The sequence below is a fragment of the Anser anser genome, assembly GCF_964211835.1.
Source record: "Anser anser genome assembly, chromosome: 6".
Lineage (NCBI taxonomy): Eukaryota > Metazoa > Chordata > Aves > Anseriformes > Anatidae > Anser > Anser anser.
This window is the reverse complement of record NC_139726.1, coordinates 15,018,719-15,034,398: the sequence shown is the minus strand read 5'-3', so window position 1 is coordinate 15,034,398 and position 15,680 is coordinate 15,018,719. Positions and strand designations below refer to the sequence as shown.

The following is a 15,680-nucleotide window of genomic DNA, read 5'->3' as shown; positions in this document are numbered from 1 at the left end:
CTAGACTCAGTTTCTATGTGCACAGATTTTGTTTCCCTTCTAGCTATGCTGTAACCCTGTAACACTTGCTAAGAACAGAAACTCATCCCCAGGGCACATAAATCCTGATTGTATTCATGAGATGAAGTCCTTTTTAAAAGCTCAGCAACTGATTGATTTGTGATCATGTGGTGTCTTGTTTGTTTTCCTTGAAGCTCTTGTTGATGACCTCCTCAAGACTGGTAAGACCTCTGCACGGATTATCAATGGGGGCTGGTCCTTTTGGGGGGCCTGGTCTTCCTGTTCCAGGGACTGTGAGTTGGGCTTTAGGATCAGGAAGAGAACATGCACAAACCCTGAACCTAAAAATGGTGGATTGCCCTGCGTGGGGTCAGCGATGGAGTACCAAGACTGCAACCCACATCCCTGCCCAGGTAACCATGATTATATTCCTGCATGAAATTCAGAGCTGTTCTTTCCCATCTTAATGGCAGAGCCACCAAAAATCAGTATTTCCAATCTGCCTTTTTTTTTTTTTTTTTTTAGTTTGGGGGATTCACCCTTAATTTATTTGAAAACTATTATAATGATCCATGTATGTAAACCACACACACTTTGGTGCTGTGACTAATGTTTCACCTAGGCTCAGAGGGTAAAACAGCCACGTCCTCTAAAGGAAGTAGTATTGTGGCTTGTGTAGCAATGTTTTGCTTCAAGCAGGTTTGCTGCTCCATCCAGTGGAGGGCATGATGGTGCACCTGCACCTTTGTGAGGAGACAGGCTTAATGAATGTGACTTAATGCTGTGTAGAGAGATGCTTGATGTGGCAGTTCTTCTTGTGAACACTTGTTTCTTCCCCTTCTCCTGCTTACGTATTGTTCTTGCGATGGGCATCTACTCTTGACATCAGTTACCATTTCCTGCACAGCCAGCAGGGAGTATTCTTGCCTGGTTTCCTGGTTTTCGAGTTTGTCCTCATGTTTATGTTGCACTCCTGGTCCAGAATAGTAATAATAGACTATTGACTAATGTATTCTCACTCTCTTATCATTCTCGTTGCTCTGTAATAGCTATCTAAGCTAAATTTAAGTGATCTTACACAAATTACTTTGCCTCTTTGCAGTTCTTGCAATTATCTAGCTCTGGCAATATAGTTTGTGGCCTACACTTGAAAATGCTTTATTATTATAGTATTATTATGATATTAAAATTCAATGCAAAGATAAAGTGCCAATGCAGGTAGGAAAACATGATCAGAATGTGTAGCAAGAGCATAGCAAGAGTGTCAAATATTGCACTCTGTGGCCTATAAAAAGAAAGTAACTCCAGCACTATAAAGGCAGCTATTAGTACTATTTTGGAAACTCTTCAGTGGCTTTTCACTAATGTCTGTGCCCTTCTTCTGTGCTGTTTTCTCTCCCTGGACACTATGATGTTTTACAATCTATTGTAAGTGCATGACTGCTATTTCTCTGTGTCTCCCTTCTTCCCTGCCTCACTCAATATGTATACACAAATCCTGGGTTCATCTTGCACTAAGTCATGAGGTTGCTGTCTCCTGAAGTAGTGGCATGTGGACCTGAAAATCAGGTAGTCTAGTAACCTGACAAGAGGGGTTGGGAACGAGGGTTCTTAATTCCCTCTCTGGATTTATTATTAAAGTGTTATGGGGCTGTGCTCATACAAAGCCTCTGAACTTCTCTTTTCTGAAGGCTGGGACTAAAAGACTTAGGGTCCCCTGCAGAAAGGTGCCATATAAACTCCACTTAGGTTGTACAACACTGTTTTTCCAAGTAAATATGTTGTTGCTGTAGGTAAAGTGTCAGAAGACAATAAAGCTGTTTTATAAAAAGGTGTGTAACAACAAAGTGACTACCCTAAGGAATAGTTTCTATTATGGTGCTTTATGATGCAGAGTCCTTTTGTGCATAGACTTCATTTGGCATCCACAGAGTGCAGCACCTTCAAACCCTCTCTTGATACAAAGCTCTTGTCAGGACCAAATGTCCTGGGGTGCAACAAAGTGCTAGCTAGTCTGGGCAGGGTAGACCTGGAAGGTGAGATACTGGGACTCTCCAGCTTTGTCACGCTGAGGGGCGTAACCAACTGCATGCACCTCTCTCTCCTTGCTTTTCCATACCCTTCAGTGAAAGGCTCCTGGTCTTGCTGGACTCCTTGGTCTCAGTGCTCAGCAACCTGCGGAGGAGGACACTACCAGCGCACACGGACTTGCACCAATCCAGCTCCATCTAGCGGAGAGGATATCTGCATTGGGCTGCACACTGAGGAGGCCCTCTGCAACACGCACCCGTGTGAAGGTAGCCAGTTCTCACCCCTGCTCCAGCTGGCTTGGGTGGTGGTGGGAGCAAGGCACATCTACAAAATGTTTAAAAAATAAATCAGGAACACCACCAGTTAGTAGCTGTTCTGATCATTCAGTAAACGTATACTGAACCAGGGAAAAAGCAGACGTCCTAGCATTCAAATCAAACACATCACCTTTCTTTTTGTACTTGTTCACTAGACCGTGCTTTGGCATTCTAGTGCTGGCCAGGCAAAATCTTGTTAATGGACAAACCATTTAAAGTAAATGAAAAAGCAGGACTTCGGTTCTTGAATGTGGAAGCTACAAGACAAGAACGAGGAGTCATGAAGCATCAATCTGTGCAGTTGCTGAAGGGGTGATCCTTCCTTTTTCTGTCTTACAGACTGGCAGATGAATGTGTGCTACGACTCAGCGTTTAGGGTTCAGATCTGTGCTGGTTTTGATTCACCATTGTGTATTTCTGATCCAGCACAGGCTGACTCCTGCCCTTAGGGACCTTAGCAAAAGCTTTTTAACTGCTATAATTTGTGCTGGCTGCTTGGGGTATGCCTGGGAGACAACCTGAAATTTGGAGGTCCTGGTGCAAGATTGTGCCATCCAACTCCTTGTACATCTTTAACCACAGAGTTGATATAGGAGCTATTGAAACAACACTGCACAGTGCAGTACTCCACCAAGGGCCAGTTCAGTCTGGGTTAAGAAAACTTCAATCTGGCAAGTAGGGTGTGATGCCTGCACTGGTATTTGTATTGACATAGTTAAATCCACTGAAGACCACTGGATTACATGTGTGAGAGGCCCAGGTGAAGATCTAGACACCTTCCAGCATGGGAGAAGTTTGTTTTCCACAAGGGATCCTCTTGGTGAAGTTGTCCATGTGTTTTCCTGATCTTGGATTTAAGGTGGCTGGTCAGAGTGGTCGGAGTGGAGCCTGTGTAATGAGGAGGGTATCCAGTACCGCAGCCGTTACTGTGAGGTGCACAGTCCAGACTCTTCTCAGTGCGTTGGAAACAGCACACAGTACCAGGATTGCCTGTATAATGAAATTCCAGGTATGTACAATGTTGTTGGAGAAGGAGAGGGTGGGCCAATTCAGAAGAGCAGCTCGTCCCCAGAGTGTAAAGCTAGGGTGAGGTATTTTCTACTATAAAAGGGGTTTGTATGCTTCTAGAAAAACAAGCAGACTGATGCATATGTTATCAACTCCCTTGTTGCAGGCACAGGGTAGCTGGTGTTCCTTTGGGGTAACTCAGCTCTCTTATAAAACAGAATTACCTAGTTCTGTAATAAATAACTAGTATTGCTTCACCTGAACTGAAACTTTTAACTTTGCACAGTTCATCTTAGGCTGGGTTATGAAAATGAGCTCTGTTCTCAGCATGGATGCAGGCAACAGAAGGTCCTTGAGTTCAGGTATCAAAGGAAGCATCCTAAAAGACTGAAGAAACAAGGTGGGGCAGGTGAAGATAACTGGCGTGTGAAGTGGGGAGAATAATCAAGTGTCTAACAGAGCAGCATGGTTGATGGATAGACAGTCATTAACATTTTCCACTCTATGTTTTGTGGAAAATGAGGCTCTCAGGAAAATATTTGATATCTGTCTAGGCTGAATAACACCTTCCAAATGTTCTTTTCTGGACTATAATGACCTGGCTTAAAAATCTGAGATATCTAGACAGTGGTAGTCTCTTTCCCATGGTTCTCTCAGCTACCTTTTTTCCCCTAAATTGAAGAATCTAAACAGTGTTCAGGTAACAGTACTGTAATTGTCAGGTCTTTGGAGAGGTTTTGTTGCATGTAGTTTACACTCTGAGCTTTCCATTCAATTTAGAGAGACTCTCAGCTTGCTGCAGAACACAGGAGCAGCTTTTCATGTCTGGAGCTTGGGGGGTGGTTAATTATTTAAAAGAGTAAAGTGGTGGCAAAATGACAACTTTCTCCAATATTCTTCTCTTTGTTTAGTGATCCTACCAGCCTCCAGCATTGATGAGAGCACAAACTGTGGAGGTAGGATACCACTAACTATATATCTTGTTTTTGTCTTAACCTGGCTTCTTTTCTCCCTGTGCAGTATCAACCGAACCATTAATCTATACAGTTCACATCCCAGTGATAGCCTTAATTCCACTGGAGTCTTGCTGTCTGAGTCAGACTGGAGGAATGTATCACACTGGCCACTTGTCAATTCCAAGATTTTTATTTATTTGGGGGTTTGGGTTGGCCACCAAGGGTCATTAATTACCAGGGAGCAAATTGCTTGTCTATCTCTACCCACGGGATAAATGGTTCAGGAGAACGAAGGGATAGTCCTCATTTTACCACTGTAAGCCTCCAGCTGTTTGAAGGCAGGAGTTTTTAAGTAACCTATAAAGATTTCACTGAATGGGGTCTCTTAGACAGTTCCTTTGCTGATATAGGACTAGATTAGAGTTTATAGTTGTCCTCCAAGCACTTTCTTTCACTGAAGTCCTCACCTCTCAAAGAAGTTGTCTCCTTTCCGCATGTAAATTGGAAAGATCCAGTCATTAGTGTCACTTCTCGACTGCCCTAGGAGCCCCTGTGATAAAAATCCAGACTGAAGAAAATGGCAAGTTCCTTCGACATTTTAAAATGCTAGTTTCACACTAATGACTATGTCAATTCCCACTAGCATCACACCCCTGCTTTCTTGAAATCTAGATGATCTGCAGGCTGCCAAAATCTCTTCTCTCCATGCAGATCATGGCAAAAAAAAAGCACGCCACGTGTGGAATGGAAATGTGGCCTCTTGGTTTGTGACTGTGGGGCAATCAATGGAATTAAGATTTCGGCACCTACCACATAACAGTCGGCTTTCTGCATCACTCCTCCCCCCTCAGAGAGTGCAATATATCTATTTCAGTTCCAGGATTCCTTCCTATGGGTGGCCTTCTTCTGTTATGCTCTGTATTCTCATTTCCTTCTTTTTCCACCCTTATATTTGCTGCTGTAATCTGCATTTTACCTTAGCTAATTTTAATAATTACTTAGCGTTCTACAATATTTGGCAAGGAAGCCAATCAACAGAAATTCAGCTGATGCATCTCAAAAAATCTGTATTTTCCAAGTGAAGAATCAAAAAGTTTCCCCTCTGGGGCTCAAGTGCTGCAGACAAAATTACTCATTTTATCCCTCAGATACTGCTGAAACTCACCTAAAAAATCAGGTGGGTCTTCGAGAGGTGAGAGTGAAATGTGAGAGAGCTTTATGTTTTAGAAAGGATTTCCTGCTGTAGTGAATTGGCAAATGTAACAGTGAAATGAAACGTTCACTACAATATAAGCAAAGCTGGACAGGAGGAGAATGAGACAGTGTTATGTGGCTTCACTGAGCACAGTTGCATATTCTGTGTTTTAGCTCTCATGAGTGAGGCAGAGCTCTTTTAGAAAGGAAATGTCTTTTGGGGAGTCTTACAACATTTAGTAGGAAATTACCATCTTTCTGCTGTTTTTTGGACCATCATCCAAAACAAAATAGAAAGTGGTAATCTTGCAATAGAATTCTATAGTGTGGTTTAAAAAATAAATGTACCTTGTCAGTCTAATAAATCCTGTATGTTCCTTACTGTAATTATGATTGAAGTGCATTACTTTGCTGTAGGACTCTATTGGTTTGGTTCCTTTTAAACTCAGGAGGATATTTTTTAACTAAAGATTAGAGGAGAGCAGCAGACTAATGGGCAGAATTCATCTGAAAAGCATATCAGTTAAAATGTAAGATGGCACCAAAAAAATGAACGCCGTGATCAGACTAAGGATGAACCTCATTTAAAGCCACTCTCTGAGTAGTCCCTTCCATTTCTCTGCACAGTTAAGTCAACACAGCAGTCTGTCCAAACGAATTGGCTTTTTAACTATTACGGGAATTTTACTGCTGCAGACCCCACCAAGCCAATACGGCCATTCCCCAGGACGGCTGCCCTGGAGGAGCAGCAGTGGAGAATCCCTCCCAGGCACTAGGCCCCTGTCATTCCTGTTTGAAAGATTACAGAGCAAAGGCAGTAACATTTGGGGTCACCTTGCTGATTCTTTTTCTGTAGATTCCCCCCTGCACACAGCAAAAGGCAACAGGGTTGTAAAGTTTTGCCACCCAAGGGTGCCTCTCGTTGCTTCGTTAACTTGGTGGCTGTAAGGGTCACTAATGTTTATTCTGTTCTTGATTCTGTTGAGATCTGTTGGTGATTCATTTTGCCGTGGGGTTTGAGACTCTGAAGGGAGTGAGGAACGAGGAGTGCTATTTGACTTTCTTCCTCCACCAGCCGCAGTGGGGAGGCAGGCACTCCCAGCGCTGCAGCTCCTTCCTGGGGTCAGCGCTGTGCTTGGAGGGTGCCGCTGAAAGCCCATGTGGAGAGATCTCTTTGGGAGGCTTTTATAGTCCAGGAGCTTCTCTTTTTGAAATAATCGCACTGTAGCTACCCCACTGGCACCTGCCTGCAACTGCCTTCCTATCATTGTGGAGAAAGCCAACCAAAGCAGTTTTTTCAAGCGGTTACCCCCCTTTCCTTTCTTCTCCCTGTCATTCCCATTCCCTTGAGGACTCCTGTTTCACTGTTAGCAGTACAAATACACCTCTGAAGTAGTGCAGAGGTGGCCAGGGCAGTACCCCTCTGTGAATAAGTAAGAATGCTGAGCGCACTTGGATTACATGGGGGAGGAATGTGTCTCTCCCCCACCCGACACACAGTCCCATAGGCATTTTGGGCAGCTGACAAAAAGGGCTTTCCCCTCCTTTCCTTCCCCTTCAGAGAAACACTGAGCATTTTTATCCCCTTATTTCCATGACACGCACATGCTTTGGAATCCATTAATGTGCATTGTTTGTATGGCTCATTTCTTTAGCTGTCAGCTTAACATAATGTTTAGTTTCAATATCAATAGAGGGGAGAGAGGAGAGACAGGGAGGGAGCTTTGAGAAAACAATGCATGAACCTGTTAAACTGCACAAGGCAGAGCTGCAGTGGGGAGACCGATTTGCTGGGAGATTATGTCAGTTTATGTTGGAACATAAGACTCGGGCTTCAACAGCTTATTAATGTTGATCCCGAGATGTCATAGCTCTGATTTGCACCTGTGGTCTTGTCGGGAGAGGGAAAAAGGCTGTTCTTTAAAAATAGCATCTCTTGTCATTCCCTTGCAGGTTTTAGTCTCATCCATCTGATTGCCACTGGGGTCTCCTGTTTCTTTGGCTCTAGCCTCTTAACGTTTGTGATTTATGTGTACTGCCAGCGCTGTCAGCGGCAGTCCCAGGAGTCGACTGTTATCCACCCAACCACTCCCAACCATCTCCATTACAAGGGCAACACAACCCCCAAGAATGAGAAGTACACCCCCATGGAGTTCAAGGTAGGGTACTTGGTGAGAAATACCACAAACAGCTTGATACTACCTGAACAATTCTGTATTTATGCCGTGGTTTGAATTGGGTGGGTTTGTGTTTCTGTGCCCAGCTGTTGGCATTACATGTGGGGCTGAAGGGGCATTTAGCTGTACTATCACAAAGGGGTTAAAAAGTCCCATTATTGCAATGGGATTTTGTTCTGTTTCACACTACTGATGAATGCCAGTCTGGCAAGTACATACCAACATACTCCAGGCCATTCTGACTATTGTATGTATACAAATTGTCCTCTAAGAAATCAGTAAGAGCTCAGTTCAGTGCTTTGTTAGTGCATGGTAAGAGGAAACGGAGGGGAGGAAGAATAAAAACGGAAACTTCATTGGACAAATAGCTGGGAAAATGCTTATTGGTAGGATGAGATTCTGGAAATGCTTTAGGAACTGCCAAATTGGAGAGAATGAGAAAGTAAAGAGGGTTCTGCACCCTCTGTCAGTACTGGACAGGATTTATCCCCAGACAAGCATGCAGAAGTTCAATAATAGCAGCAGACCTGGGAGCTGAGGCCTTAGGAGAAGGTTGAAGGGACACAGTCTGTTGGCATGTCTGCTTGCTAAAGAGAACATCACTCATTAGCTGAGAAGACAGGACTAAGGGTGCAAGAGACAACGTGCCGAAACAGTAGCACACCACTGTACCTGAGTATCCAGGTGAAGTGAGGGATCAGAGAACTGAGCAGCGGGATGAGTGCAAGCGCTTTGTGTCACCGTGGGAGGAACAGCCTGCCTAAGGTCACTTGAACAGCATGGAACATTGTTTGGGATGTGACACAAAACAGAAAGAAACCCTGCAGCTGCTTATTCCTTTGTATAGCTCTGTGCTGTTGACATTATTATTGTCTGTTTCTGCTGATGTGGCCTGGCTTCTGACTCAGGCCCAACAATAAGATCAGCTGTGGGACCATTGCCATAGACTAAACTCCCTGGGCGTTGGGAACTGTTTCTACATAGGGACTTTATAATGCAGGGCACAGAACAACTCCTGATAAATGGCCATGACTTGCAATGTAAATACGCATCAAAAGTAAGAGCTTGCATCAAGTCATTTGAAGAGTCGATGTTGTTTTGGCGTTTTAAAGGAAAACAGTTTGAGGTGGAAAATAACAGACCAGTTGGGCAATAAAGATCTGCTCAACTCCTTGTGCTGGGCATTGCAGCCCCTCAGAGGATTCCGCTGTTTATAAATGCAGTCTCGAAAATACATTTCCTAGCAGCGTAAGGCTACAGTTGCATATAGTTTAATAAGAATGTGGCATCATAATGCGAGTCAGCATGGATTTGTGGAAAGTAAATCATGTCAGGCAAATTGGATTCCTTTTTTAAATTAAATAAATATTGATCTAGATGGGAGGGAAGCGGCAGACATATTGGGATTTTCAGAGGCTTTTAACAAAATTTCACAGGATGTATTATTCTGTACACTCTGCATATACGGGCTAGGTAATAAATTATTAACACAGGTAAAGAACTGGGACCTGATCCTGGAAGCTTCAAACTATGACAGTAATCCTTTCAGTTGTGTGAGGAGTTGTGGCAAAGTCAATAGGAAGACACAAATGAGAAAGGCTTGCAAGAATGAAAGTGAGCAAGAGTATCCCCTTATTTCTTACATAGCAACAAAGAAGGTAAGAGGTAAATTTTTTTGGGGGGGCAAAAGCAGATAGTTGCAGGGTTGGCTTTGTATTAACATTTTCTTCATAATTTATACTGTGCTATCTTATCAGATTATGCTAAAATAGGAAGAATAGTTATAATTTAGAAGAATTAAGTTGTTCCCAGAATGATCTTGATTGACGGGGTAAATGGATTCTGAAATGCAATATGTCTATGCAAAGCGGTGCAGTGGAGTAGAAGTAATAACAAGGCCAAGCAAAGTTTAAAATAGCAGCAGATTAGTTAATGCAGTATCAGGAGGGAGTTGACCTCTTTGATAGATCCATCTCTGAATACTTGATCTAGCGTGTAGCAACAGTGAGCAGCTGTTAAGAGACTTCTTTCATGGGACATAAAGAGCCCAGGCACTACATCAAGTTTTGAAAAGTCGAGTTTACGTGAAGGAAAGCATCAGCTAACTGGGACTGTATGAGTTAGGCACAGTGAGAAGGGACTTGGACATAGTGAGAAATAGACCAGATGAGGCTTATTTATAGAACGTTAGGAAGTGAAACAGTTCAAGTGCATAAATCTGCAGTCATTTTACAGACAAAAAATGTTTAGGAGCAAGGGGCTACTTGCTAAGAAAACCTCAGTCGTATTCATTGTGAATGAGGCCAATAGATTTACAGAAAGTTCATCAAGTGAAGCCCCTTTCCTCTATTCCTGTGGAATATTTCCGTATGTTCGTCTTCTCCATTGGCCTGCCTTTCTTAACCTTTTGCCTGAAATCTTCTCGTTTAATATTATAAATCTGCCACTCTTCAGTGTTGCCTTGAAGAACATAGCATTAGTGCAGTAAAAGGAAGGCTCTGTGTACTCTGTGCTGTGTAATTACAAAACTTGTTATTAGCCAGCGTTATATTTAGGAATAACTGGCAGATTTTTCTAAGGGTCAGGAGGGAATTTTTCATGCCTTCAGGAAGCATTTGTGGTTTTATTGTGATGCTACACAATTAACATTCAAGTGAAGGTGGAGCTAAAATTCACCTTCTGGAAAAAAAGAGTTGGACTGTGCTTGTGTATGCGCCCATTTGAATTTCAAACGTGTGCACGTGAAAGAAAGCGAAAACACCTGAAATTCCAGATTTGAAGCCCAAGTAAGTTTCTACACAGCAGATGCCAAAAAACCTCCCCCAAACATTTTTTAGTTGATGAAAGCAAAAGAATTGTTACAGGTTTGTGTGTGTGTGTGTCAAGGAGTTAATCAACCCATGATTAAGGAAGTACATGGTGTGTAGACTATTTTTCAGTAGCAGAAAATGATAATACACTGTGACATAATGGCAGCAGAAGGCTGAGCATATGCAAAAATCTATTATTTCTATTCTTTGATAATACTAAGCCTTCTGCAACCATCTTTAGTGTGTTTTCATCTTGAAATCTCTCTGCTCTCTAACCAGCAGGTGAACACAGTAGAAAGTTTGGCAATGTTACATTCAAATGTATAGCACTGAATGCAAACGCATAAATCAAGGTGAATTTTATATGAAGGCAGATTTTAATGAAGGAAGTGCTAGCTGATACGAGCCTTGTTGGACATTTCAGCCCAGCAATGCAGTAATGCAGATCAGATGTAAATATCATACATAGTGGTGACCTATTGATCATTTAGCTGATGCTAACTTGTCTAGGCAGTGTTTTGCAGAAGAATGTTTTATTTTTGCTGGCTGATTTTCCCTTCCTGTTTTGATTTCTCAGGAATGCTGTGAGGTTTATTATTAGCTATTTTAGCCATGATGTCTTAACAGATTTCATGCACATGCATTTACCAGCAGCACATTGATTTTCATTTGTTATTCACAGATCGGAGGGGAGAGACCTTTTGGGTCACCTAATAAGCAGTTCATGTTTCATTAATTGGTTAAAGTTCATACAGCACTCTGACAATATTGAAGTCCATGCAGAACAAGAGCATAATGAAATAAAAATTATCCGCTCTTCACATTTTGGCATGATGAGTTAAAGAACCATCTACAATCTTTCCAGTACTGCCACACCGATTAGTTAATATCTGGCTATCGAAGTAGAGAGAAGATCCTCTTTTGTAACATCTTGCTTCAGCTAGTCAGTGTCTTACTCATGTCAGTTGCTTGTTAGCATCATGCTGATGGAAATCCAAATGATCCTGCAGTAGAAGCAGGAGGATGTAGGGTCACGGTTGAGCCCTTGTGAATTAGGAGCTCTAGGAACAGCCACACATGAAGAAAAGGTTTGGACTGAACTTCTTCCTCTTGCTATATCCTCTGCCAATAAAGAGAGCCAACTTTTTACTCTACACGGGATGTGGACAGGCAAAGGCATCTGCACATTGGTCCAAATCCAAAATGCAATGGCCTTTGTATCAAGCCAGATGTGATTACTGGGAAATGTAAGTTTGCAGGATGGTTATGATGATGATTCTGCAGATTTTCTTCTCGATTGTGCTGGACAGACCTCCCTTTATCCTTCCTTCCTTAAACATAGCTTTAGCCGTGAGTCATGCAGTCAAACTCGTTCTGTACTGACGCCTCCAATAAGCTAGGGAAGCACTTAAAAGCATTGCATCTGTTCTAGGCATCACTGCTGCTCTCGTAGAAGTGAAGGGCCAAACATGTAAGTTGTGCTCAAGCAAAATAGTAATTTATGTCAATGAGCAAATGTATGTGGGGGAAGGCAAAGTGAAAACTGAGTGAGATAGCAGGATATGACAATGAAAAATGGAAACTAAATATTTGATTTTTCATCGAGTACCTCAGGTTTCTAGGAGGACACCAGAACAATGCACATTAAATTGGACTATGAGTCCTGTAGTTGCCCCAAATTATACAGCAAATATAAAGCCAGCTACCAGAAAATGGGGAAATATTCACTAGGTCACCCAGGACTTGATATAAACTAGAAGATAGAATGAATATTTTTAAATGAAGTGAGAACAATGCTGTTGAGAATCAAATGAGAGTGCAGAGCAGACACCCCCTGTGGAGGGCTCCAGACACTGTGATCCACACTTTACTGATCCCAAATAATTCATGACAATAAAATATCAATGTGGAAGGTTATGAAACAGAAACCAATTCTGTCTTTGGAAGAAGAAGCCTTCTGAATAAAACAACAAGACAAGTGTTTGGCATGGCTTCCATCACTGCAATATGAAATAAAGCTCAGGGCATAGGAAAGTGGATTCCTCTTTGGATTTTAAATGTCTGTTTCTTGGAGATGGTCATTTTCACTGCCACTGAAAATCACACCTCTTTCATAGCAGGGAGACAGCAAGTGGTTCACGTTAAAATGAGCTTTAGCTGTCGTCAAGTGCCACGGAGGAATGTTTGTCTAAGTCAACCTTTGTCTTTGAGGATGTTTGTTTCTCTCTGCCATGGAAAGACGTGAGGCTTCAGTGTCCTGTTGTTTAATTTGATATGTTACTACTTCAACTAAAATTGGCTAACCCATTTATTTGTAGTGATCGCAGCACATACACTAATAGCACTGTAATATAAGATTTTTCTTTTCCCAGTGACCCTGTGTATCACTGTATATCATTCAAGCCCTGGGAAGTGACTGTAAAGTTCAGACATAAGCCAACAGCTGATGATACCCAACATAGTCAATAAGTTATCAACTGCCTCCCTGAAGTACTTGCTTTAGCTGGATGGCATTTGAGAGAGAGATTTAACTGATGTAATCAGCTGGAAAAAAATAAATACAGATATGTATATAAATAGAGTAAATCAGATTGAAACATAAATTTTGTTCCCAGTGAATTTCATGTTTTACAAAGACTATTTCCCCAGAACAAAGTGGCATTTAAGAACATTAAGTGCTTGAATGGTAGAGTACATATTTTTAGTACTTACCATGAGTATAGTATTATTTGAAAAAGAATAGTAGGGGCAGGGGGTTGTATTGGCAACGGAGCATTCTGCCCTTTCTTGTATGATCCTACAGTTGCAAATATCACTTCAGGGGACTCTCAATTTGCATAATGCCTGCTAGGAAGGGAAAGCAAGAGAGCTTACTGATGGGGAAAAAAGGATTAAGTGGTGCATCTCAGTCAAAATCTATTTTATCTATCTGTCTTTTCTCCTCTTTATGTCATTGGGTTGTGTGAAATTGAGCAGTCAAGCATGCCTGGAGGTGTGGCTGTCCTGAGATGATTGTGCCTGTGCAGTGATGTGCATCTCTTGGAGGTGTCCTCACGCCATGGCAGCAGTGGCTCAGCAGGCTGCTGTGTGCATGTCACAGCTCTCACCCTCGTATGTATGCATTATTTAGGAACAGAGGAAACTGCCAGTTCAAGTCTGAATGTTTCCTTGCTCTTGCGCTCTTTGAGATGCTAAGCAGCTGCTGACAATGATCCCCCAAAGGAAATTGTTTGCCCCTCCATCCACTCTTCATGCAACCCCTTTATTACTCTGCAGGGCTGCTGTTACTGATCTGGAGTTGGGAATCCACATCGTGGATGGATCTACAGTATAGGCTAGTCAACACAGATGCTAGTACTGCCTTTCTTTGGGGTTGTGTTACTGCAGCTGTGATGGTCTGTGGACACAAACAAGACAGGTTTTTAGGTAGACAAGTTTTATTTAATTATTTATTTATTAGATCAAGGAGTAGCTGGAAAAAGCTGGCAGCTTTTTGAGCATATGAGCTACTATTTCAGACCTGGACAGGTGTGTTCAAAAGTTCATCAATTTTTCCAGCTACATTAATTGATCTAATAATCGATAACTACTTTTTTTTTCTTGCAATTCTTACCTTTCCTGATTTCTCAGGGGTTGATTTGTATTTCCCCCACCCACCCACCTGTGCTGGAAGGAGAATTAAATGAAGTGCAGGAATGGGAATAGCAAAACCACACTGCAGTGATGGCTGTGTACTTACATGACTTCCCTCTACTGGCCAGAATAGGAATATTTCAAATATACCCTAGTCCCATTTGCTAAAAATTAATGGTTCTCCCTTGTTCCAGGTGCTTAAAGTGGTTCTTCTCTCCTTGTCTCCACAAAGCTCTGTCTGGCACCGGTATGCACAACAGTCAAACTGGGAAATCCTCAGTGCTTCCAAGATATGCAGGAAGAATTAATTACGTGTTTGCAGAAGAGTTTAAAGGGAGCCATGAAGGCAGTGAGCTAAAGTAAAGGCAGAGGATAAAATTGGACAAACAGTAAATAAAAGAAAATATAAACTTAGTGGTACACTTGGAGGAGAGCTGCCTCACTATTCATCTGGAATAGTTCCACTAGCAAATAGTGGATTTTTAAATAGAATTGTAAAGAAATGGAGCTGTGTACATACAAAATAGCTGTGTCGGTTTTCAGAACCAGAGCTCAATGTCCAGATCTTGTTTGGCAGCTCTGAGGGAGTACTGCTGAAATACCCGAGCCTTTTTTTTCCTGAACCATGACAGCACTGTCCTAAAGAGCAATTGAGAGCATCGTCAGGGCTGCACAAGATGTCTGGTTGCTGCCACAGCACAGGCTGCAGAGGCTACAGCAACAGTACAGCCATTGCCACCTTCCCCCAGAGCATCATTTATATATGCACAACAGGTTTGGCATAGGGTGAGCAGGCGCAGCTCTGCCTGCGTTCCCCTGTAGTCAGGAGGAATCCTCATTAAGTCAGCTCTAATGTTGTCCTGAGATTTGGCACAAAGCATGTGAATAAAGGAAAGAACTGAAAATCTACGGATGAAGGAATCTAGATGGACCGTATCCCAGAGTCTGTGAGAACCAGCTAATGAACAACTCCAATTACCTTTATAAATATCTTGGATATTGGATCTCGGGCAAACCCTCATTGCCATGAAATGCAAAGGTAACACAAAAGCGTTCATAAGAAAGCGGGCCAATTTCCTCCCAGCTAATTGAGTCACTGTTAAGCTACCCAAGTCCAATGCACTAAAGTCACACAAGTAGCTCCAGTAACTCTGTGTGGGAAACGCCAGTTGGATTTGGGGTTAAGAGAAAATATCTGTAAGCATACATGCACAATCAATAAAGTATGCCTTGACATTCCCTATTCAACAAAGCGTATCAATGAAGTGTTAAACCCTGGATGGTCTTTACAATTTGGCAGAGTCGGGACCATACCAGAGAGTGAAACCAGGAAAAACAAGTGGGATTGACTCGACTGTGCTTTCAGTTACAGCGATGGGAACTCATTGAAACAAATCTGTGTCATTGTTAATATCTGAAACCTGAATTAATGTTGGAGAGGCAACATCTTACATACTCTGATGAAATGAAAGGTGCTTGGGTGGAACTGACAGCCGAGTCTGGACCGTAATGCTGAGAAGGAAGAAATCAAATATGATCACTTTTTGCACTGAG

General features: G+C 42.3%; 1 protein-coding gene across 8 annotated transcripts in view; it reads left to right on the top strand.

Moving 5' to 3' along the window:
* The window catches only part of SEMA5B (semaphorin 5B), a 261,572-nt gene that overhangs the window by 230,895 nt on the left and 14,997 nt on the right, over positions 1–15,680 (top strand). For 4 of the 8 annotated variants that reach the window (XM_083841544.1, XM_083841543.1, XM_083841545.1 and 1 more), the window contains 6 exons: positions 195–413; positions 2,127–2,297; positions 3,208–3,357; positions 4,268–4,312; positions 7,460–7,665; positions 9,177–9,341. In XM_083841544.1, coding sequence (XP_083697670.1) covers positions 195–413; positions 2,127–2,297; positions 3,208–3,357; positions 4,268–4,312; positions 7,460–7,665; positions 9,177–9,341 — 956 coding nt within the window. The remainder of the gene's footprint in view (positions 1–194; positions 414–2,126; positions 2,298–3,207; positions 3,358–4,267; positions 4,313–7,459; positions 7,666–9,176; positions 9,342–15,680) is intronic. The other 4 variants (XR_014585958.1, XM_083841547.1, XM_083841549.1 and 1 more) reach the window with 1 other exon arrangement.